Here is a 25,578-nt window from a genome sequence, read left to right on the forward strand (position 1 = left end):
AAATTTTAAACAGCCTTGGTGGGTTTTCCAGTTAGAGGTTTTAATCTTAAGCACATTGAGCAAAGCATATATATAAAGACTAAGACATTGGAAATGGCAAGTGTGAGCTGTGAAGCACTTGTGAAGATAGAGGGTAAGCAATTTTGAGTGCCTAATAGAATGTGCTTTTTGAGGGTGGCGAAAAAGGCATAGGAGATTTTTAAAAAATTCAGAAAATTTTGCGCTAATGGCATTAGAATACTTATTGTTAGCTACCAAAACATTAACAAACTGTCAGAGCATAATTAATTTAAGGCCAAGCAACTAAAGCCTAAATATCAATATGTAATATGACTTCTGTTATAATTTGTTACTAATTATAAGAAATAAAATATTATTTAATAATAAATATTAAAAGAAAATTAAAATTTTTTTACATTTTCTCCTTAATTTAAAAAATTAATAATTTTTTTCAATCAAAAGTTTGAGAAGTTATCATTTTCTTTTTAAGATTTTTTTTTCTCTTTCTTGGGTAACCATCTTCGTTTTGACTACTCATTAGTCTTTCCACCATCTTCTTCTCTTACCAATCTTCAGGCGTCCACAACCATTTTGTCACTACAAAAACCATTTATTCTACGCCTGAAAGTTGCTGTGATGATCCTAGTACTGTAAATTTTCCTAATGGTTGATTTGGTGCATTTGTAATTCAATATACTGACTAAAGTTGTTGTGCTTGACATTGCATCTATCTTTACCTCCATCGCCACCGTCTCTTGAATGGTTTCACAGACGGACAGCCCAACCTTTTTCTTCAAACAAATGCAACTCCAAATTCCACAAAAAACAGTGACAACATCCACACGGGGGTATTTTCTCAAACATTTGGCGGGTGACCAAAATCAAACCTAACGTACTCTTTAAAAACCGAACAAATTATAAGTTTCACTGCAACCTATCAAAGAGTGAAATTAGATAAGACTGCACTCAAGTTGGATAAGCCGGGTTTAATTATGAGTTTGGTTCGATCGATTTCAAAATGAGTAGTCGTGGTTTTAAAATTTTTTTGAACTCATAACTAAATTAAAAAAAATATTTTTTAATTACAAAAAATTATATTTTTAAAATTTCTATTTTTTAATAAAATAAAATGTAGAATGAAATTGAAACATAATATGAAAGAAAAAGATAATACTTATAGTAGTAAGGTAAATGGCTGAATTTTGTATTAGGTTGACTGCTTATTTACAAGGAATGACATGAGTTTTTAGAAAGGCAAAAGGATTATTTCCGAGCTAAGGTCGGGTGTAAATTTAACTTTTTATTTTTAATTATCAAAAATTTAAATATTTATTTCTCTATTAAATTTCACTGTTACACTCAAAGATAAAATTATTATTTAACAAAAATATTTAAAAATAAAAAATTTATCATATTTCCTCTCTAGGTTTAAAAATCTAATAATAACTCTATCCAAAATTTGAAAAATGAATATTCTCCCTAAGGTTTTTCTAGCCACCATTGCCAATGTTCGATGGCTACAATGACCTCATTCTCTCTCTCTCTCCCGTTTTATTCTCGACCATCACCGACTTAGAAAAGCAGTCGATGAAGATTAAACCTCTTCATCGAAGATGAAAATGATGTGTTGTCATCATTTGAGAGATGACGACTATGCATCGACTTTATCTTTGAAAAAAACGAATAATGTCTTCGTTGCGAGATGAACGATTTGTTTTTATCGATCGACAAAGGTCGAAAATGGAGCGTGACTAAGAGAGAAGCTAGAAGAGAAGGAGAACACCGTTGTCACCGCCTTCTCCAGTTGCTAACAGTGTGCTAAAAAAAGCCTAAGGGGGAATGAAGTTTTCCAAACTTTTGGTGGGGAAATTTTTTAATTTTTAAACTTGAGGGTGGAAATGGATCAATTTTTATTTTTTAAATATTTTTGTTAAATAATAATTTTACCTCTGACAATAATAGTAAAATTTAATATATGATTGAATATTTAAATTTTTAATAATTAATAAGTTGGAAGTTAGATTTGCACCAAATCTTGGATGGAAAATAGTCATTTCGGCCTTTCAAAAATTTAAAAAATTGGCAATCACTTTCTCCCTCGGTTAACTTGAGCTTGTGCTATGGTAGTCGAGTTCAAACATTAAATTTTTTTTTTAATTACAAACAATTACTTTTAAAATTTATAAAAAATGTAAAAAAATAATATCATATATATAAATAATATATAATTTTATATACAAAAAATAATATATTATTATATGATTAAATAGTTTTAAATTAGAGATAAGATAACATTTATCACATGATAAATTAGAGATAATATATTATTTTTATATATATAATTTTATGGTTGTTGAAACATATATTTTGGACTTTTGTAAAACCTAATTTCAAAAATCTTATTTAAGATTTAAGAAGATAAAATCTAACCATCCACCTAATTTACTTCAATTTACGTATTACAAATACATTGTTTATATATATTTTTATATATAATTTAGATATATAGATAATAAATTATTATGTTATTAAATAATTTTAAATTAAAAATAAAATAATATTTAATTATATAATAACATATCAATTATTTTTATAAACAAGATTATTATATATTTTTTTATATAATTTATCTTTTCTCTGAATTTATCTTTTATTAAAAAAAATATTTTTTATATTTTATTTTTTCACAATAACCAGCGCAAGTCAATGATGCTTGGAGTACTGTACAACGTTGTTCCGCTCTAGTATTTAAGCCTGTTCTTCAAATTGCCTTCGGGAGATTTGGGTTTTTGTCCGAAATTTGAAACCAAGAAAAAAAAAATGGCAATCACCTTCTCTCTCAATTCAGTCTCCAAAATCCCAAAACCCTCCGCTACTCCTACCATAAAAATCTTCAACCTCTTAACGACCCCATCAAAAGCTTTCCTCAAATTCACACCAATTTTGAAACCCAATTCTCTTTCTTTCTCCACCTCGTTTCCTAAGTCCCATCCCAATGCCAAGCCCAGAACCTCAACTATTCGCTTCCTTTTCACCGGCATCGTTGAAGAAATGGGCGAGGTCAAGCACCTGGGCGTTTCCGATGACGGCGGCTTCGATATGAAAATACACGCGAAAACCGTTCTACAAGACGTTCATCTCGGTGACAGCATTGCCGTTAACGGCACCTGTCTAACGGTGACAGAATTCGATACCCAATTGGAAGACTTCACTGTTGGATTGTCCCCGGAGACTTTGAGAAAGACTTCTTTGATTGAATTACAACCCGGCTCGTTGGTGAATTTGGAGCGGGCTCTACAGCCCACTACCAGAATGGGCGGTCATTTCGTGCAGGGACACGTGGATGGTACCGGGGAGATCGTGGAAATGAAGCCAGAGGGAGACTCTTTGTGGATTAAGGTGAAGACAGCTAAAAGTTTGTTAAGGTATGTTGTGCCCAAAGGATTTATAGCTGTGGATGGTACTAGTTTGACCGTTGTGGACGTGTTTGATGATGAAGATTGTTTTAATTTTATGCTTGTGGAATATACTCAGCAGAAAGTGGTTATTTCTTTGAAGAAAGTTGGGCAAAAAGTGAACTTGGAGGTGGATATATTGGGTAAGTATGTTGAGAGGCTGCTCAGTAGTGGGTTTGTGGACTCTGTCAAGGGTTCATGATAATTAAAAGGTTCTTAATTGTGGTTTATGTTTCTCCATTGTTGTTTGCCTTTTCAAAAATAGTTATATGTTTAATTTTGGTGATTGCGAACTTTGAATAAGAAAATGGTCATTGAATGTTGTTATTCCAATTTGCTAGTGCTCTGTTAAGATCCCAAGTGCAAGGTATGAGACTTGGATCCCACATTGGAAAGTATGGGCAACTAGTGTGGGGTTTATATGGTCTTAGGCTCTCCCATCTCAATAGCTAGCTTTTGAGGTGTGGTTCTCCTAAGGTTTGTATCATTTGGCATCAGAGCCATCACCATGTCTCTCAGTTGCAATCGTGCGGCGCGGGTGGTTACGCCGGTATTGCAGTGTTCGCCCGGGGCTAGCAAGGAGCTAGTGCATAGCCAGCCCGCGTGGGCGTTAGGGCTGCAGAGCGTGGTGGTATGTTAAGATCCCAAGTGTAAGGTATGAGACTTGGATCCCACATTGGAAAGTATAGGTAACTAGTGTGGGGTTTATATGGCTTTGGGCTCTCCCATCTCAATAGTTAGCTTTTGAGGTGTGGTTCTCCTAAGGTTCGTATCATGCTCACTGGTCATTAACTAGGCTGGTCTTGTTTTTTGTTTTTTTTTTTAAACGAGAAACATAATTGTGTTTAAGTTCCTAGTTGAAATCGGGTGGCATTTGGAAGATTTAGTGATTCAATAAAGCCACTTATTTGATGGTTGCTAAATTTTATACATAAAGATCTTCTGCGTATGTTATGTCTGGGTATGTGTGTACATTATGAAGTATATGTTTTTGTAATAAATGATGAAACAAGATAACAAGTACTTGATCCTAATACGTGATATATGATGAAACAAGATTTCAAGTGCTTGATCCTGAGTCATAATATATGATGAGACAACATTCATGAATTTGATTGCGGGTCATAATATATGTTGAAACAAGATTTGTGTACTAGATCCTGAGTCATAACTTAAAAGTATCAAACCTTTGTTGAGTCGGCTTTTGGGCAAGACTTTGACAGGTTCAGTAGGAGCATACTTTAGCATGCTTTAACACATAACTAGGGGAAATGATCTAATAGGAAAACAGAACTATGATGAAAATGCTTGTTACTGTCAATTAATTGCATGATTGCTTATGTTTTCTCAAGATCTCTTTTCCTTGTTGTGTTCATTGAACCTGATAAATTGTGCTCTTCAAAGATAAGTTCCAACTTTCTCAAGCTTTGCGGTACTTTGGTTCTCTGCTTTTTCTCTTAGCAAGTAGAATAGCTTTAGGATGAGGCTATGAAGATTACATTTTTGTCTCTTATTAAATGAGATGCATGAGAAGAACGCCTAAATTTTAATTCCTTTTTTAAAACTAGAAATGTGTGTTACATGTCTAGCAGGAGAAACTGTAAAAGTTCAGTTTATATCAGTGAGTAGTAAACTGTTCTCGTTAGAACTGTTCTCTTCAAAAGCAGTTTGGCTTATGTCATTACTCCTTGTTTCACATATTAATCATCAATTTCTTTTCATTGTTATATTTTGTGTGATAGCTATAATCATTATGAAGGCAAGCAATCATGGTTGCCCTTCTTTTACCAGTATCTTTATCCTGTTCATTAAGGATCGAATGTTGTATTATAATTTCTGATTCTAACAAACATGGCTCTTAACATGATGTGGGAAAAACCAAATTGAGTCCTAAAGTCACTTTGGTAAAGATCATTCTTTATAGCAGCGGGGCAGAACATGAATGTACTGGAAATTCTGAGTAACCTTAAGTTTGGAGATTGGTTGTTGGATATCTGATTTAGAAAAATGTGCCCTGTGAATATAATAAAACACATAAGAGATTGTGGTTGCAATTTTCTTGTATCAGCATGAGGACCGTGTTTGGTAGATGTCTTTTTGGTGAAAACTGGACTAGATTTAGAATGATTAGGATTTTGACCAATTGCTGCAACATCTGAATTCTGACAGAAAATGTGCTTGTGTAAAATTTGATGCTGTGGTTTTGGAGTGAATCTATTGAGTGCATGAAGTTTCAGTTTTCTTTTTCAAAAAGAAATCATACTGAGTAATGATTCAGAAATTTTGTTGGAATTTTTCTCTTATTGTATTCTTCTTACAATTTTTTAACAACAGTTTAATTGTCAAGTTACAATATGGAGTCCATGTCAAGGCCAACAGATTTGCTGAGGAAACTGGTCATAGAATTATCTATTTCTTTGGTAATAATATTCCCGTTAGAACCCAGTTAATAGAAGATAGTTGCTAACCTTTTCATGGTTGTATGCTTATATATTTAGGCTCTGGTTATCCGAATAAAGACATCCAAAAGCTTATTTCAATAAATTGCTATTTGCATTTTACAAAACTGCAACTACTCTACTTTTTTCCACCATAGCTTCCCGTTGTTCCACAAGAGTTATAGGTCACAGCCATAAGAACAAACATACTCCTAACATGTCATGTTCCAAAGCATTGAGACTGAAAGGTACTGCATGGAAACTGGTTACATGTAGTTACACATATAGATACTGAGTTTGGAGTTGTTTTATGTGTAGTATCTGGTTTGGAGATTGATAATTTTTTTAATTGTTATTACAAACTTGATTAACTCTTTCTCTTTGATGTGGATGCTAGCTATCTTGTGGTGCCCATTTGATGTAGTGTTTTCATTTACATCAGATTCAACATTTAAACCCTTTTTCATTTGGAGCTGACTCAAACACTTTTCTGAACAAGATATGTACATTTCCTTTTCTTTTTGAGACGATAAGGTTTACCATTTACTAAACTTTCTCAGTAAATGTGAGTGACTTGCCAGTCACACTTTGATCACAAATGTCTGATACAACGTTTGCTTGGCCAGGCTCTAGGCATATAATATGTCAAAATTCTCCTTAATGTTCCAACTCAAACAGCACTTAGCCCATTATCCCACATACCGATATACGCATTTTTTATAAATATATCCTTCTTTTATTTGAGCCCTTTCACCATTACAAGTGCATATATATGTATATATATATTGCTTGATCCTTGTGTTCTTTTATGATATTTGTTAGAAAATCATTTCATTTTATTGGATCCTTGATTGTTCTAGATAAGCCTTAAACGGTGTATTTGATTTGGATAAAAGATACAACATTTAAAAGATTATTGGATATATTTAATAAAAAAAAGTATAAATAATTATTTTATTTAGTTGAATACTCAAATGTTTGTTGTATAATTATTTTAAAATATTCTTTATGTTATTGGTTATATCAATTGAAAATAAATATATATTTATTATTAAAAAATAAAATCAAAATTATCTTAATAATAAATAAGGTAGATGTGGGAATCTAAATAATTCACATCACGATTAATAATCTAACTCTACTAGGAACATAGGCAAAATGATTTAGTTGTAGGTTCGATTATTATATTTCAGGTTTATCCGATATGGGTAGATTCCTTTTGGTTTAAAAAAAAACAAAGGTAGGCAAGATGAACCTGGTTTTGTTCTTGAATTGAGGAGCCTGATTGGTGTCTCACATCAATAGGTGAGACCAAAAGCTAAACTTACTCGTCAACTATGGATTCTGGATTTATGGCACAGAACTACAAAGAACTCTTACTGTAACAAACTAGAGATTCTTTTGACAACAGACAGTTCGATTTGTAGGAATCGTACCCAAATCTTACAGAAGAGTAGTTGTAACAAAATCACTTTATTTTGCTTTAAGAAAACGCACCCTCACCTTACACTCCCAAGAATTTATTGGCGCAGCACACGCCAGTCAAACTTACTCTTCTCCTCCACGTAAAATTGTCGAAGGCACCAAGTACAGCTGACATCACATGTGTAACGCCAGTTGCAACCCGCTAAATTAGCCACGTACCATTAACCTTGTCTGCTGAATTGGTTGATTACAGGGCCAAAAGATTTAGTCCCACCCAAGGTTTGGTCTAAACTCTGTTTCACCCATTAATTTTTTAAAATTCAAATATTTATATTTTTATTAAAAATTTTAGTTAAAATTAAAAGTAAAATTATTATTTAAAAAAATATAAAAAATTAAAATTTTATCTCATTTTCTTCTTTTAATTTAAAAACTAATAATTTTTCTCTATCCAAAGTTTTGAAAATTATAAGGTTTATATTTTTTTTTTCCTTTTCTCTGGTACTCTTTCTAGCCAACAGTCGACGTCCTTTCTCTACCTCCACAGACGACCTTCTTTCTTTGACACTCTCTTCATTCCCGATGACACACACTAGCAGATCGGTCTTGGTCTTAGCCTTCTTCTTCTTCTTCTTCTCTATCTAAGAACTCTTCAACTTCTTCTTCTTCATTCTTTGTCTAATGATTTTCAGACAAAGAACGAAGAAAAAGAAGATGAAGAGTTCTCCTTTGCAAGCAACCGAGAGACACAATGACTGAAGACGACAGGGAGAACTAGAGGGTAAGACAGGAAGACACACGCAATGACGAGAATAACCAAAGGAGAAGAGATGCATAATGATGAGGAGAACTAGAGGTGAAGACACATACGATTTTGCTAGACATGAACTAGACTGCTAGAGATGAGAATTGGACTGAAGTCGACTGAAAATACCTAGAGAAGAGAATGTGTGTGACCACCGCCAAAGAGAGTAGGCATGGAGAAGAGGCAAATGTGGAAGTTACAAAAATATGGGGTGACAATTGTGAGAAAAAAATTTATGGGGATGAACTGTAAATGGCTAAATAATAAAGAAAAATTTTAAAATAATAATTTTATCAATAATAATAATAATAAAATTTATTCGATAAATAAATATTTAAATTTTTAAAAATTAATTGATATAAATTGATGCTTACCGTAAACCTTTGGTGGGAATATGTGTTTTTGTTTGGCCTTGATAATATGTCAGTTTAGTCCTAGGAGATCTCTTTCAGCCAACGTCATATGCCCACCGCCAAATTTCACATTATCATGTGCGTTTGTCGGCCGTCGATGCTTTTCCTTATTGCATTCGTAAGCAATTTAAAATGTTTTTTATGTCTATCATAAAAAAATATTAATTTGTAATCTGATGATTTATATGGACTTGAAATTGCCGCACGTTTGCTGATTGACAAAGTCAGACCGTGCACGGTATTACAACATCCTTTTTTTTTTCTTTCGACTAATGTGGACACTTAAAAATTAAATTAAAAAAGAAAAAGTTGAGGTTAAGTTTTCTATGGGAAATTTATTTTGCTTTATTTTGATAAAATTTAAAATTAAATTAGATAATATTAATATCAACATAAAAGTAATTTAAATTAATCTAAATATTTAAATATATATTTTTAGTAGGATAATTTTGTAAAGAAATTAAAATACTTAAAAAAATAAAAACAATAACAATTTTTTATCAATTTAGGTTGTGTTGGAGCAACTCAAACATTAAAGAGTTTGATTAAAGTTAAAAAAATTGATATAATTTTAATTCAAATCGAATTAGAGTTGAAAATTTCTGATCTAAAACCTAAATTAATGAGACACGAATACAATTCGACACTAGTATATTATTTTATTTAAATACCTTTGTATATAATTATTCTAAAATATTTTTATTTTTTATATTAATTAAAAATAAGGTTATTTTTGTCACAAAAAAATAATAAATAAATATATAATTATACTGAAATCAAGATTACTTTGATAATTTTTTAATACTTAAGGTGGATGTGATAATTAAATTACCGTAGGAGCCGTTTGGTTGCTAGTCAATAAAAATTCTTTTAATAATATATATTTTATTACTTATATTAATTTCTTTGGTCTATCAATAATTAAAAATTATGATAATATTCTATTATTAATGGTGATGTAATAGATAATATAAATGATAATTCGATTGTCATCTTCATTTTAAATATTAAAATATTATTAAAGAATTATATTTTTATTTATTAATTTTTTCAAATACAAATAACCTAATTTTTTATTAATACAATAAGTAATATAAAAATATTTTAAATTAATTATACTTAATATATTTTTAAAAAATAATTTATTAATATTTTTTAGTTATTTTTAATCAAACATAATAATTATTTATATTTATAAAATTTTATTAAATATTATAATTATTTATATTTAATAATATTTTAAATAATTTATCTTTAAAATAATTTTTTAATTTTTATAATAAAATATTGCCCATAATGCCCATTAAAAGAAAGAAAATTATAAGTAACAGCAATGACAAATTCTTCACGTCTTTCACCTTTAAAAAAATTGGCGTCTTCTCTATGTAATTACCCAGCTCCATGCGTTTTTGAGTTGAGCCGTGACCAACCACCTAACCAAAAATATGTGTGGGCAAGAACGCTTGGTATCACACGTGTCGCGATCCGTATAGTGCATTTTCAGTTTGTGTCGGTTAATGATAGTCGCAATCACAAAACACAAGAATAAATAGACGATTGTGCCCCCTCTTTTATTGGTAATTTCATTAAGGACACCATGTTTCAGTCAAAACGGTGTCTTCTGTTGCCGTCTTCTTCATTTTTATATCTTACTTGAAACAATCGTTGTCCCCATTTGTTTCGTTTTCCATCAATCAAAATCATCCACTTCATTGCTGACGATTGATAAAAAGGTTTTAATATCGATTTAATTAAACTTTAATTACGGATTTTTTTATAATATGGGCCTAATCTGAATGGGAAGGACTGTCTTGTAATTCTTAGACAAATAGGGGCTAATTGAGAATGTGCAGGATAATTGATGAATTGTTTTTTGGATTACCCACTCCGTTCGCCCCATTCTGAATATCTAAGAACTTGTGAATTATGTTACGCATGCGTGGATTCATCTCAACCATACACGTGTACACCAATAATTGACTACCAATAGAAAAAATCAGCCTATCAACGAGCCCTTCTCAGCAACTCATCTCGAATATATCAACATCAATGTGCCCAGAAAACTGACTTTCTAATTATCATATTACGAAATTACCCTTAAAAAAGGAAAAGGAAATTTGGAAAATAAAATTATCATGGTAAAAATGTAAATTCAATAGTGGAACAAAGGCGTGGTGGTTGCCGCGTTAAGTGTTCGAAATTACCTCTAACTAACGCAAGCCAGCCCTATAAATTTGCCGTCAAACATCTCATTTTCCCATACTTTGTCTATCTTTTCCAAGAAAAACGCCCACCCCAGATTTTCTGAAATTAACTTCTCATCCCCACCATGAAGAAATCTGGTCTCTTCGCTGCCTCAGTCGCCGCAGCTTCTGCTTCTGCTTCAGCTATCTCTGCTTCTTCCACAAACTTCGTTTGCAATTCCAATTTTCAAGCTTCTTATGAGGTGAATCTGCAATCCTCTCTTTGCTTCCTCTATTCTTTGTGTCTGAATTTTCCCCCCTTTATTCTTTTCTCTGTTTTCTTCTTCTTTCGCCGAAAAAAAGAAAAAACTGTTTGGTTACCTAGAAAAATCGTTAGAGACTATTTGAGAATTGACTGTTTGGTTGTTATAATAGTCTAGAATCACGGTGTTGTTTCTTTTCGTCTTATAATTGCTTGCATCCAATCGGAAAATCTATCACGTTTTAATTTTCTGCCAAGTGTATTATTTCATTTTCACTAATTGATTGCCTTGAAAGTTGTTTCCATAAAATTGAGGTTTTGCTTGAAAGTTGTTGTTTTTCTGGGAAAAGCGGTCGTTGTTAATGTTATAATACCCCTTTGCTTTCTTTTCCTTTCTTCTCTTCGCAGCCACATGATTTTTTACCCTGGTTTGTCTCCTGAAAAATTAAATGGGTTGTCAAATCTTGCGCCAAGTGTCTTCTTGCGTGCTAGTTCTTGAAATTTCAAATTAATCCTTTGGGTATTACTAATTTATCTGAACTTCTTAATTTGTGTTAGACTTGGTTTGATGTGTGTTTTAATCTTGATTAATTCTATTGACAGGATGTTTCATCAAAGAAAGATCATGAGAATTCATCGATGAAAAGGTCACCATCAACTGAAAAATTTGCTCCAAGATTTGATGGCTTGAGGTTCATTGAAACTCTGGTCACCGCTCACAGATAAACAAGGATTCCTGATTTGTTCTTCTAGTTTTTAATGAGAACAAAGGATTCCTTTTACCCCAAGGATTCCTAATGAGAAAAAAAAGAACTGTAACTCTGCAGGTTCTGTAATAGTAGTTTTACCCCATATTGCCCTCTTGGGCAGTTCCCTTTTACTTGTTCAGGTCTATCTTCTACTTGTGTATAATTTTTTTTTTGGCTTTTTAGAGTTATGATGTGTATAACTGATTTATAATTTTGATCTCAATGAGAACATCATAATCTTATTTAATAGTATCCAAGTTGAATCAATGAGTTTGTAGTTGGAACTAGTCCACTTCACAAATTTTGATTTCTTGTAAATGGGATGTCAAATTTGGGGTGCAAATCATGTTTGCCTATTAATGAAATGTTTATATTATATCGCCCAGTTGAGTCAAAGACGACTCCTGCTTCATAGATATTCTGTTCTTGAACTAGAAAAACACAGTGGATTTCAAATCAAATCCGACAATATGTAGTGGTACATACCCTGGAATTGCCACTGCCTCAGAAATATTGACTGGCTTTAGATTGTTTATCAACAGTATAGCTGCAAATTTACATTGCTGCTGAACTAACTTTAAACAAATCAGGGTCTGGATGGTGAAGAATAAGCCTTTCAGCATAATCACTTTGCTGACCGGTCAGTGGATGTGCATGTAGGTATGCATCAGCAGCTGATTCAGTGAGCATTCTTTCTTCCCATTTGCAGTTAAAGATTCCCAACTTACCTCAACTTGTGATGCTACGAGAAAAGAAAAGGATGTAAGAATTTATTATTGTTTCTATAATTGTTGACAGTCTGACTTGACTGAGCCTTTATCGTTGTTGTCTTTATAGTTGATTGTGATGTTGATATTATCACATCAGTAATGGAACTTCCTAGTTCTCTTGCTAACATTTCTTAGTCACTTTTATACAAAGCATGCCTTTTTTGCACGATAAGAAAACAGAGTACTCAGAGGAAAATGCTGGCCCCGGTCTTGCTCATATGCACCATAGTCTACTTGATTAATTCTAATCATGGATGATTATTTGGTGACAGTGAATCATAGTGGAAGCACTTTTATGGAAATTTTTTAAGTATTTTTTTCTACTTATTTTATGTGCCCAGAAGGTCTATTTCTTTGAAATTTGTCAGTGTCGTCAGTGGTCCTTCCTATGGTAATGTAGAGAAATAATTTAGTGTACAAATCTTTAACAAACGATATAATTGATCAACAATTAGGTGCCCTGTTATTTCTGAGAGATGATGTTGGAGCATATGGTTTCAAAGCTTAATATATAACATGACAGGCCAACTGATGAAATGTATTTAAGAAAGACATTGATAGATAAGCAGACGGCTCATTACAGAAAAAACCAGTAATGCTTTTCTTTTTTCTATTCCTTTTTCAAGCTTTAAGCCTGGAAAAGCAGTCTATAAATTTATAAAATAAAGCGTCTTGTCACCTATCCTCTGGCTCGCAGCCATCGAGAAGTTTGCAAAGAATAGGAATTGGATTCCCATGTTTTCATGCAGTTTGACAATGCAGAAAAATATTATCCACTAGAATATCTTCAGAGATATTTACTCAATTTGCCATACACATCCAAGAATTATTCAAGGATATGATCTCACATATGGACAATCACATGAACCAAAAGGCATGCCAAAGTTGACAAAATTTATACAAGGGAGCTGTGGGGAAATTTTTTTTATAATTTCTATAGCTGCTACAGGAATGGATGTAACTAAGCACAAAAAAATAGATAAATACATTTGTCATATGGTATTATTCAGTAGCATGAATTATCCAATTGGTACAATTTGGTGAACACATGATTTGAAAATGTGTTCCTGAGGAAGTCATATTTGAGGAGCAGAGAAAAATCAATAAATGAAAAGGAATTTGTTTGTGTAGTGGTTTTTCACCTTTCATCATTCAGTGCATCAAGAGAAACAACCCCAGGAAGGCAGATGTGACCATGAAAAATTTGGAGTGAGTAGCTGCTGCATGACTTGCTGATGTTTTCGGAGGAGGTGGCGGAGTTGTGCAGGTGAGACCGTATTTCCCTTCACGACATTTGCTGGAGAAAAGACCCGGTGGGAATTTTCCCTTGAGATTTATGTAGCTGAACATGGTTGCAGCGCAATCAGTTTTCATGTCATTAATTTTATCAGCAAAAGGGCAACAAAACTCCTTAAGAGCATCGCAACATGTCTCAGCTGGGTAGTCTGGTCCTTTGCACTTGCTTGTAAGGATGGTGTAGTTCTTTTCCTCAAAATTTACAGGACATGCTACGGATCATCAACAGAACAACACATCATCATACCATTCTATCACAACAAAATCAATCATTTAACAAGATTTTCAGAAATTTGTGTTCAATATAATTTCAAACCTATACCTATGAATTCCACCAAACCCATCATCACTCCAGATAATTTCAAATAATAAAACTAGATATATACGCTTTTAAGCACACAAATAAATAAACAGATAATATGTTATTATACAATTAAATGATTTTAAATTAAGGGTAAAGTAATTTACAATCACATGATTACATATCATTTATATACCCATTTGTAAAATAAAAAATATGTACGCATAGTATTGCTCAATTTCAAAGCCATGATAAAGGTTAGACAGCACTTTCTCTGCATATTCTACAAAGACTCTACCCTCTTCTTTATGATCCAAAAGAACACAAAGCAGACTCAACTATCCTTGGCAAACAACAAAAACATTCAATTGTGAGAAAAAAAAAAAAAGATTTTGTAACAAGAAAGTAACATTTGGGTAAGATCACAGTTATGTTCCAATATTTCTACTCGACAATTTTTAAATTAATAATGCATTTTGGAGCAAATTTTACATTGAGTAATATTTCATGTACATACTTGTAACACAAACTTTATTTAAGATGATTATTTGAGTTTGAATTAAAGATAATTAAATTAAAATGGACTTGTGAAACATACAATGTTGTTATGTCAAGTTGTAAGATATGAATAGTTTGTATACATAGCATGACCCTTTTACATTCTATTAATAAAAGTTGAATAAAATAGCATACTTGCTTTAGCTTGAAGAAGGGCACGGCCAGTATTTCTCTGAGATAGAAAGACATTGTCTGCATCAACCATTATTACCAAATAACTCATCAACTAATTGTAGAAAAATGGGTTTCAATTCCAAAAAAAGGAAAAAAAAAATAGTTACCTGCAATGAAAGAAGAAGAAGAAGCATAAGATTGAGCAAAAAGAAAGAAGAGAAGGAAATGTGCGCAAAGATTAAACCTCATTTTGTTTATCTTTTTGGGAGATCAATAGTGAATATAATGATCCCCAGTTTCACCCTCCCTCTTTGTTTTTTTAATTATATCAAAATATTACGAGCTTGCTATGGGATTTTCCTCTATTGTAGCCTCATTTACTTACTTTAGAAGTGATTGTGTCGCGGCGAGGAAAATATTGCAGGAATGTAGGCAACAGACAAGGCGCTACCGTCCATTTCATCAACTTTGTTATACCTGAAAATATAACAAATTAATTTGATTTTGCATTCAGTATATTATTCTAATCATCTTTCTTTTTTTAATTTTATTTGGTCAACTTTGGTGATATTGGATTCTTGTCAACTGTTTCATGACTGCCATTTCGACCGCAATAATTAAATAGGATTTAATGGGAAGTGCTATTCACACTACTTGTTTACCTAAAATCTTCTTTTTTCATTTTTTAATACATATGTTAGAATATGTAGAGAAAAAAGATTTATTGGGATGACAAATGGATTTCTGAATGCAACCCACCAGCAACTCAACCATTAACCTTTCATCAATAAAATATTTGATACAACAAAAGAGATGACATCTCTTTCTTGAGTCATCAACTGATTAGATTAAAACTTTGAAAACATTGTTAGTCTAACATGCGTTACACATGAGATTAATGGCTGTGCGTGGGGTTTGGTTTGTGCTTTTTTTATTGTCACTTGGGGAATTTAGTATCACCGGTTTGCTGGCTAGAAGATGTTCCTGTTATGTCTTAGTTTACGAGTGATCAACCTGCCCATTTGAAGCCTTCGAGTTGTCAGCGCCTCTAACAAAACCACCAATGCATCCTCCAGTGCATCGGCCTGTTCATCCAACCCATGTGAACTGAACTCAGGGAGGAGTTTCAGCTCAGAAAGAAGGCCTATGGCTGCTGCTGCAGTACAGGTACGATCCCGGGAAGGTTGAGGCCTCCACTCATAATGTTATAGATAATTGTTAGTACTTAACAGAATGGGGAACTGAGTCCGATTGCAAACAAAACAAAGCTATCAATATGAGTCACAGCATAAGACTTGACAAACATGCTTCACATCTTACCGAAGTTTGTGCATTGCAAATGCGCCCATGGTTAGAGTTATGCATGGAAAACTTTCCTCCCCCCACACTGACTTGGCTTGCTCCTGCATATAAACATGCTTATTGCAATCAATTTATGAAACAACTACCCACAATTTTGACATGATATCATTTTCTTTTAGAAACTGATGAGCAGATATCCACAAGAATTTGAGTGTATAGTTACTATGGATGACCTTTAAACGACTGAACATTGCAGCAGAGTTGCTCCATGTACCATCAATCAAAGCAAAATTCAAAGTTCTATCTCTAGCAGTCTGTACGGTCAAACCAAAATGAGAATTACAACCTAATTAAGGAAACAGAATAAGACATTAATTAGGCACCAAGAACAATGTAAATTAAGTTCAAACCGAAGTGGAAAGATGTAAGATCCATAATGGAGGTAGTATAGACATGGTTCGAGCAACAGTGTTTGTGAGAAAATGGTACATAACCTCACAGGAAAACATCAAACTGATGTTTATCAAACCAAATCTATATTGTCATATACAGCATGTATGCAGTTAAACGTTATACAACAGTTGATAATAAAAAGAGTCGATAAACATCGTGTTATGTATCTATTTGATGGGATATGCATAAGAACCGAATTATTATGTGTAAGAAAAAGAAAACGAGGAAGGTGTTTTGGCTAATATGCGCATGTGATTTAACAATTTTAATAATAACTTACAGAAGAGATATTAGAATGTATTTCTTTGTAAAGACTGATACCATGGGTGTGCAATCTATATTCAATGGAGATCTATGACCAAAGGCCTCCTGCACTGACTCTGTCACTGCATTTTTGTTAGGATAAAGACACCAAACCTTGTCTTTTCCTGAAATTGATGAAATACAAAATCAAAGGGTAGTGGTTTTGCAAGTACACTTACCGAAGCATTAAGAATTACAGAAAAAGTTTCAATTATGAATACCAAGATTGAATATAAGCATAATAGGACCCTTAGGAGAACTGAATATAAGCAAGTAGTTTCACATGCTCTCAAATGAGAATTGAATCTACATAAATGGTTCCTAATTACACATTTTTTGTGCCACCAGTCTTTGGAAACTTTCAACTGTTAAAAGAAAGACATCGATAAACCTGCACACTCAAATGCATTCCACATGATTTCCTCGTCTTCAGCAATGCCAAAGAGGCACAAAGTTGCTGCTTGAACTCCAAATACTTGCCACAATAGCTTTCCGGTATTGTTCTGCCGTAGAAAGTCCTGTCATACACTGATTGTTTCATTACCCAGGTGAACATAAAAGCAAAATGGCAGACAAAAAAAAAAAAATACCAACCTTTGGATGCATATACACCCAAAATCGCATACCATCCCTTAGATTGCAAGGCTTCACTTTTGAACACATGCAATCTTCCATAGCAAGACAGCACTGCCAGTTGAAAAAGTGAATAATAAGCAGGAAAATAAAGATTGTAAATATAATAAAGGCATGCTCATTGTAGCGACCGTTACTGTGACAAAAGTGCCCAGCATTCAATGAAACAGGAACTGCACATGATAACCTGTGAGACTGAAAATTCTCAGAAAAACAGACATATACCTTCTGGCAAAGGTAACCCCTACTTCCAAGTAGACGGCATGCTATTAGTCGAGATGCAAAAAACTGAAGCTTCTTTTCAGAATCACCTAAAGCCTGATATGTTGCTCTGTGTTTCTTATCCTCTTGAACCTTAAATTCTCCCTGACATTTACAAAAGAATATAAGTATAAAAATGTAAACATGTATAAGTAGAGATAAAATTCAGGTCAATAGAAAAGAAAGTAACGAGAAATTTTCCAGTTATATCACCGTCATTCCCTTTATGTACCAATTGACTGACAAGAAAAGTGGTGACATGGAACAAAAACTGCTCGATCATTTATATCGTTTCAGCTCCAAATAAGCGGAAAAATAAACAGATGCAAATTGCTTTCTTCCAGTTATTCACTTCAGCAACTAAATTGATGAACAAATAAGAAGAAGATAGTTTAAAGGGATGAAATACCTGGAGTTTGCCACCATTGCCACCAAAGCTCATCTGGGCATTGATATTTTTCTCCAAAGACTTCAAATCATCAATAATTTGGCTTACCATAGCTGGAATTGGAGACACAGTCCCCCAGCCCTGCCATTCCTGCAATGTGATGAAGCTATCACCAGTGTCCTGGACAAACGTTTCTCGTAGCGGAGAACGAGAAGCAGCACTCACCACAAGGCTTCTGGGTGGAGAGTTCATGAGGTTTCTGGTAGAAAAGTGTAAAAGAGATGGAATTGAGAGGGAGAACTTGAAGATGAAACTGACAGCCCTACTAATGGTAATAGTTGAAGATGGGTGCATGGTTTTTGATCGGTTTTTGTTTGCAGCCTGTGTTTTAATTTGGTCTGCAATTCTATGAACTGGTGTCCTGAGGTCCAACCAAACCAAAGCAGTTGGCTGTGGGTTCCTTTGCGTCTTTTTACTTGGCACTTAAAACCAGATGCCACCTAAATCATTCCTGGCCCCCAAATTTAGTTAATCGTTCCTCTCGTCTGTTAAGTTTTAAAAATTTAAATACCCTTCTCAAAATTGGATCTATTATTAAATTCTCACATATTAAATTTTAAAAATTTAAATACTCATCTTCAACTGTTAGAGTTAACAAATTTGTTGTTTTAATAATGTAATTATTAATTAATTGATAATATTTAAAAAAACTACAATTTTATCTCTTTTTTTCTATCTTATTTTAAAAAATTAATAATTTTTTCTATCCAAAGTTTTGTAAACTTATCTTTTCCCCCTAGACTTTTATTTTTCCTTCTTCTTTGTTAGTGACTTTCTCTATTGACATCTTCATCGTTCATTTTCTCTGATGCTCTCTCTCCTTCCTAACACTCTTTCTCCCTCTCCAGCTCTCTATCTTCCTTCAGATTGGTGTCTCCCTTGAGTGAAGATCAGCTTTGTCATCCAATATGAAACAATGTTTTCTCTCCTGAAATTAAACAAGCATTAGAGAAGCTTTTTGTCTTCAAACAAATCGAAATGAAATAAAGACGGGTTTGTTCAACAAAGAGAGACTATAGATCAAATCAAAAACAAAAAATCTTTGATTTTTTCATTTTACAAAAACAACAAATCTTTGATTATTCATTTTAATTCAAACGACAAAGAGAGATATCATCGATAGAGATAAAAAATTTAAGTTATCAACTAGATTTTGATCATTAGTATAAATGAAGGGAAAAAAGAAAACTCTAAAAGAAAAAAAAATTAAAATTCTAGATAAGGAAATAAAATAAAATATTATTTTATTTTTAAATATTATTAATTAAATAACAATTATACCTTTAAAATTAATAAATTTTGTTAATTTTAACACGTAACAGATAAATATTTAAATTTTTAAATCTTAACAGATAAAAGTTTCATAATAGCCCAACCTTTGGGTGGAAATAAACATTTTGACCATCATTCTTTGATGAATACTATTTGTTTTAAAGTATGTTACTAGTGCATGCTTGCCTATCAGGAGAATAAATATCAACAAGAACGGCCATCTCTCACAAACAATATCAAAACGAGTTTTCATATTTGGAGTTAAAAAATTAACCTTTTTTTTTTATTAAACAAGAAGTTAATTGTTTTAACTGTTTTTTTTTAATTTATAATTATTATTTTTTTATTATATAATTTTAGTTAAAAATTTAATTTAACATTTATCTGACCTTTGCCTTTTAACAAGTTTAAGACAGCCCCATTTTCTCACATTTACTCCAACAATGGCTGCTCTTCTTGAATCTATGGTTCTCTCTGCTTCTTCTCCCCCCTCCAGTTTGTTCCCTCCTTCTATGACTGATTCACTGCCCGGAATTTCGTTGTCCAGTGGCCAGCGCTTGAAATCTTTGCCGGGTTTCACAGGGTTGAAGATGCAGGCGCCTTTGAAATCACCGCCAGCTTCGTTGTGTTCGAAGGTTCCTAGGGTTTCTCCACATAAGACAAGCATAGTTTGTGAAGCTCAAGATAGTGCACTTGAAAGTTAGTTCTTTGTCTCTCTCAAAAATTGTCCTTTTCTTAATGTTTAACCTTTCATGCTTCATTTAGTTCCCGGATTTAGTTTACTTTACAACTGTGGTTATTTATCAGACACTTGGAAAAGATTGATAGAGGTGGACATCCCATGGTCAATTATAAGGTAGCTTAAGCATTTGTTTCTTTTTACTCAAATGTTGTTTTATGGTGTCATTGGTTTGTCGCGTGTATATTCCCTGAATTCAAACACCAAACTAGTATCTCAAATGCATATGTTTCAAATTGCATATTTGCAACTATTCGTAACCATGTTTTCTTATGACAGTCATTTCTGTTTTGGCCCTGTTTCGATGGCATACTTCCTGCTTTCAGTAAACTTGAAATTTAAGTTAAGAGGGTTATATAGAAGATACAAATTTAACTGTGAAATTTCACGTGGTTGTTGAAAATGCAGTTCATTTTTTTCACCCGAAAGTTTATACAATTTCTTGTTCCCCTAATCATAATTAGTCGAGTTGATTCATTAATTGAGCATCTTGCTTCATAACTCTTCTTGTTTATATGGGTAATCAGTAGGTTGTAACAATGGTGGTGCATCTAAGCATAGTTAAGTCTAGCCACATCTTGGCCAGCGATTTTCTGTGCTCAAGCTGGACTTGGGCTTGCAAAGGTCAACTTGTCAGCTGAGTTTGTTTAGGTTCAACATTTATGGTCTGTTTTGTCAAAAATGTCTATCATGTCACCCAAAATACATATGTTATTCACAAATTATGTGAATATAATAGCAATAATAATTATCTTTATCAATGTAAACAACTTATGAAAAGTAATTTCAAGTTTTGCTAGAGAGTGTCTGTAAGGGTATATATGTAATTATGGGTGTGTAGTGGCGGACCAAGGAAGGGTAAGGGTGGATCAGTTGACCCCCCTTGACTTTGAAAAATTTTTAGATTAATATATGTAAAATGTTAATATAACCTTTAACATTTTATATTGAACTCTCTTAGATTTTTATTACTTTCTCATTGACCCCATAATATTTTATTTTTATTCAGCCTTGACCCCCTTTCCTTTGTTGCATTGCTGCTTTGGGCATCCTCCTCTTCCTGTTTTGAAGAAATTGTGGCCTAGTCTAGGGTCTAAGTCACACTTAAAATGTGAGGGATGTTAGTTTGGAAAACGCCATCAAGGGCCTTATTTCCTAGGATAAATAAAAAAGCTACTGCTCCTGTTGATTTAGTACATTCTGATGTTTAATGTCCTTGCCCTATTGTATCTAATCTAGTTATCGATATTTTGTACTTTTGTTGATGACTTTTCATGTGTAACTTGGCTATATTTTATGAAAAATTGTTTTGAGTTAGTCTTTAAGTTTTTTACTTTTTATGTTGAAATACATCATCAATTTACCTTTTTTCTATTAAAATTGTATGGAATGATAATGTTAAAGAATACTTTTCTGTGCATTTATTCTTTTTTCTGTCCATCTAGTGTATTATTTATCAGTTATCATGAGGATATACAACTCAACAAGATAGGGTTGCTGAATGAAAAAATCTTCATTTGTTAGAAATCATTGATACACCCTTCTTCCAGATGAAAGTGTCTAAAGATTTTTGGGTAAATGCTAATTCTATTGCATGTCATTTAATTAATCGTATGCCTTCTTCTGTTTTGTGTGGTCAAATTCCTTATTCTATTCTTTTTCTTTCTCAACCTCTATTTCCTTTTCCTCTAAAAGTGTATGGGTGTACTTGTTTTGTTCAAGATGTTAGGCATCATATTTATAAATTAGACCTTAGATCCCTCAAATGTATATTTTCGGGTTATACACAATATCAAAAGGGTTATTGTTGTTTTTCTTCTGACCTGGGTAAATATCTTGTCTCTATTGACTTGTCATTCTTTGAAACCACTTCATGTTAATTCTTTCATCCCATCTTCTTCTATTAAAACATATACAAATGATTTTCTTATTCTCCATCATTCTGCCTCCCTATTACTCAAGTATACTCTTGTCAGATTCAACAATAGCCTGTGGTACCTAATCCATTCCCTCTTCTAGCTACCCTATCCTTGGACCCAAATCCTCATGCTTCCTCATCTCTGACCTATATCGTTTAATTGCTCTTTGGAAAGGTAAGATTTCTTGTCTTATGCTATTTTCTCATTTGTTTCTTATTTTTGTTTGTCTTCAGCTTCAAAGTGTTTGATTGCCAATCTAGAATCTATGTCTAGTCCCAACTCTCTGTCTAAAGCATTAATGCATGATGGGTGGCAAAAGGCTATGGAAGAAAAGATGTTAGCTTTCGAGCATAACAATACATTAGATCTAGTTGATTTACTTGGTGACAAAAAGGCCATTTGTTGCAAAATGTGTTTTCGTAGTGAAAGTGAATCTTGATGGGTTTGTGGCTTGTTTGAAAGTCTATTTAGTTGCAAAGGGTTATGCCCAAACTTATGGTGTTGATTACTCTGAGACATTTTCTCTAGTTGCTAAAGTGATATTTGTTCAATTGTTTATTTCTCTCACTACCTACATTAGGTTGGCTTCTTCACCAATTTGATGTCAATAATGTCTTTATATATGATAAACCCCTTGAGAAAGTTTACATAGAGCAACTTCCTAGGTTTGTTGTTCAGGGGATCAGGAAAGGTATGCAAGTTTAGGAAATCTTTATCTGCTTTAAAACAATCTCCTCGTGCTTTGTTTAAGAGGTTTAGTAAAGTGGTGACTGAATTGGATTTACATAGAAATGCTTATTATTATTTCGTCTTTTATAAGCAATTTGGTTTTAGCATCATCCTTCTAGTTGTCTATGTTGATGATATTATAATCACTGATAGTGATAGTGTTGGCATTCAAAGTTTGAAAACCTTTTTGACTTCCATCACAAAAGATTTTGGCAATTTGAAGTATTTTTTGAGAGTTGCAATTTCTCAAAGTAGGAAAGGTATCTTCTTGTCTCAACACAAATATTTGTTAGACTTGTTCACGGAAACATACTTAGTTGGAGGCAAGTCTTGTGACACCCTTATGGTTCCCAATGTGAAATTGAATGTTGAAGATGGAAAGATGTTTGCTGACATAAAGCAATATAGATGGATAGTTGAGTTGGGAAGTTTTTGCAATAACCTGCCTAGATATTACTTTTTTGGTGAGTGTAGTGAGTCAATTTATGTCATCTCATTGGATATCTCATTGGGATTCTACCTTTTATATCTTGAAAGGAGCCCTAGACGTGGGATTCTTTACAGTAATTATGGTCACAATAAAGTAGAAGCCTAAAAGGATTCTTAGATGTTGCTTGGGTAGGATCATTTGTGTCTACACGTTTTGTGACTAGATTTTATATTTTTGTTGGAGGAAACGTTATTTCATAGAAGAGTGAGAAACAAAACGTTGTAGCTAGATTAAGTGTAGAATCTAAGTATTGAGTTATGACACAAGCAACTTGTGAACTTATATGGACAAGACATCTTCTTAAAGAAATTGGAGTTGGTGATCCAGGGACTATGGAAATGTGGTGTGACAACCAAGCAGCCATACATATAGCTAAAAATCCAATATTTCAGGAGCGGACAAAACATATAAAAGTGGATTTCATCTTGTGTGAGAGTAACTTGAACAAAAACCAATTACTACTAATCATGTTAGAACAAGAGAGCAATTAGCTGATATTTTTAATAAACCCCTGGTGGGTAAAAAGGTAACTTTATATTTGTAACAAGTTGAGCATGATGTGTGTGTGTGTGTATGCTCTAGTTTGAACGGGGATGTTAGAGATTATGTGTAAGGCTATATTTGTAATTGAGGGTGTATAAGTATATATTAGGGTATATGTTTTATAAAAGAGAAGAAATGAAATGAAAAAACTGCAGTGTCATTTCAAGTTTTATCCCTCCTTATTAGCCTTATGTGTGTGTATGTAGCTTTCTCTTTGGTTAATTCATATTGGTGTTACTTGTTGATGATTTTTAGAGAGTGCGCACCAATTATCCTCAAGAGAAATCAAATCCGGTTTGTTTGCCTAAATTGTTCTTTCTAGCAAATGAGTTTAAAAGCTTGGCTTGCTGTCTTGATGAACAAGCATGAAAATGCTTTTATAGAGCCTGGGCCACCATAGAGCAGCTTAACAATCAGTTTAAAAAGCCTAGTTGCAGCTGCCATTTGCAAACTTGCAATACGAGTATGTTGGTTTTTGAAATACTTTCTAGCAATTATGTGGGTTGAGTACTTTTTCCTATTTCTTGTGTAAGTTTAACAGCATTGGCAACTCTCAAGGTCTCGCCGGGAGAAATAATCAGCTGGACATCACAGTTTCTCTCAAATTTGTTATTTCTCTTTTTCTGGGCTTGTGCTCATTTGTCTCTCTCTGAAAACATACATTAAGGCCTTGTAGCTTGTCAATGAATTGAAAATTTGATTTGTGCTATCAGTAAATTTCAATATTCCCGCTTACCGAATGCTGACAACTTCTGGTTGAGAATTTGTGTTGTTTGAAAGAGTTAATGTTTGCACCAGCTGGTAATACTTCAGATACAACCCCTGTCATTCTTTATTTGACAGTTCAATTAACCTCTTTCATTGGCTTTCAAAATTGCAGTTCCAACAGTGAATGATACAACATGGGAGTCGCTAGTTTTGAAGGCCGATGGACCAGTGCTAGTTGAATTTTGGGCCCCATGGTGTGGACCGTGCCGTATGATCCATCCAGTTATTGGCGAACTAGCACAACAGTATGCTGGAAAGCTCAAGTGCTTTAAGTTGAACACTGATGAAAGTCCTTCCGTTGCTACCCAATATGGAATCCGGAGCATCCCAACCATCATAACCTTCATTAATGGTGAAAGGAAAGACGCTGTTATTGGTGCCGTGCCCAAATCCACCTTAACTGCAGGCATTGAGAAATTCTTGTAGGTAAGAAAAGTATAACGTCATCGCCATATGTTTTTGCTCTTTTGTATCCTCACAACTGTCAACAGGAAGAAAAGTTGGCCTTTCTGTATAACATCAGACTCTTGATTTGTCCAAAGTCTTGTTTTGATGACGTATGCTCTTCATTTATTAATTAATACATCACAGATTTTAACATCTTTAATAACATGCCATACAGCTAGGCTGAAGTTTTGTCAAAGCGTGGATTGAAAATTGGGTTAAGCACTAGAATTTTAGCAAGGACCAGACTTCTGTTCTGGGCTGTTTTTATTTTTTATTTTCTCCCTATCTGATTGGCCAAAGGACTGTTTCCCATTCAAGTCTACGCGTGGTCAAACTCATATGCGTAAGGTCTGAAAAATCAAAAATTTTACTCATCTATTAAAAATCTTAATTAGGATTAAGAATAAAATTATTATTTAATAAAAAAATTAAAATTTTATTACTTTTATTTTTTTTATTTAAAAATATCATATTTTATTTTTATCTAAACTTTGAAAAATCA

General features: G+C 33.1%; 5 protein-coding genes across 6 annotated transcripts; 3 read left to right on the forward strand and 2 right to left on the reverse strand.

The window, feature by feature from the left end:
- The first annotated feature begins 2,725 nt into the window (after positions 1–2,725).
- Positions 2,726–3,788, forward strand: LOC123196478 (riboflavin synthase-like). Its single transcript, XM_044610530.1, has one exon. The coding sequence runs from the start codon at positions 2,821–2,823 to the stop codon at positions 3,655–3,657; it is 837 nt and encodes a 278-aa protein (XP_044466465.1). The 5' UTR covers positions 2,726–2,820; the 3' UTR covers positions 3,658–3,788.
- Positions 3,789–10,783: 6,995 nt separating this feature from the next.
- On the forward strand, positions 10,784–11,997 carry LOC123196481. Its single transcript, XM_044610533.1, has 2 exons — positions 10,784–10,982; positions 11,585–11,997. The coding sequence occupies exons 1-2, from the start codon at positions 10,866–10,868 to the stop codon at positions 11,705–11,707; spliced, it is 240 nt and encodes a 79-aa protein (XP_044466468.1). The 5' UTR covers positions 10,784–10,865; the 3' UTR covers positions 11,708–11,997.
- A 1,481-nt stretch (positions 11,998–13,478) lies between these two features.
- LOC123196480 (GPI-anchored protein LLG1-like) lies at positions 13,479–15,079 on the reverse strand. Its single transcript, XM_044610532.1, has 3 exons — positions 14,937–15,079; positions 14,791–14,847; positions 13,479–14,008 (listed from the first exon to the last, which is right to left on the reverse strand). Exons 1-3 carry the CDS (start codon positions 15,016–15,018, stop codon positions 13,653–13,655), a joined length of 495 nt encoding a protein of 164 aa, XP_044466467.1. The 5' UTR covers positions 15,019–15,079; the 3' UTR covers positions 13,479–13,652.
- Positions 15,080–16,085: 1,006 nt separating this feature from the next.
- On the reverse strand, positions 16,086–18,570 carry LOC123196479. Its single transcript, XM_044610531.1, has 7 exons — positions 18,131–18,570; positions 17,686–17,826; positions 17,422–17,514; positions 17,219–17,345; positions 16,846–16,952; positions 16,305–16,385; positions 16,086–16,172 (listed from the first exon to the last, which is right to left on the reverse strand). Exons 1-7 carry the CDS (start codon positions 18,461–18,463, stop codon positions 16,086–16,088), a joined length of 969 nt encoding a protein of 322 aa, XP_044466466.1. The 5' UTR covers positions 18,464–18,570.
- Positions 18,571–19,819: 1,249 nt separating this feature from the next.
- On the forward strand, positions 19,820–25,236 carry LOC123195524 (thioredoxin M-type, chloroplastic-like). Of its 2 annotated transcripts, XM_044609286.1 has the most exons (3): positions 19,999–20,140; positions 20,249–20,297; positions 24,742–25,236. In XM_044609286.1, the coding sequence occupies exon 3, from the start codon at positions 24,840–24,842 to the stop codon at positions 25,053–25,055; it is 216 nt and encodes a 71-aa protein (XP_044465221.1). In that variant the 5' UTR covers positions 19,999–20,140; positions 20,249–20,297; positions 24,742–24,839; the 3' UTR covers positions 25,056–25,236. The 2 variants fall into 2 exon arrangements, with proteins under 2 accessions (XP_044465220.1, XP_044465221.1); XM_044609285.1 differs by lacking the exon at positions 20,249–20,297 and having other exon boundaries at positions 19,820–20,140.
- Positions 25,237–25,578: the final 342 nt, after the last annotated feature.

The sequence above is a fragment of the Mangifera indica genome, chromosome 14 (genome assembly GCF_011075055.1).
Source record: "Mangifera indica cultivar Alphonso chromosome 14, CATAS_Mindica_2.1, whole genome shotgun sequence".
Taxonomy (NCBI): Eukaryota; Viridiplantae; Streptophyta; class Magnoliopsida; order Sapindales; family Anacardiaceae; genus Mangifera; species Mangifera indica.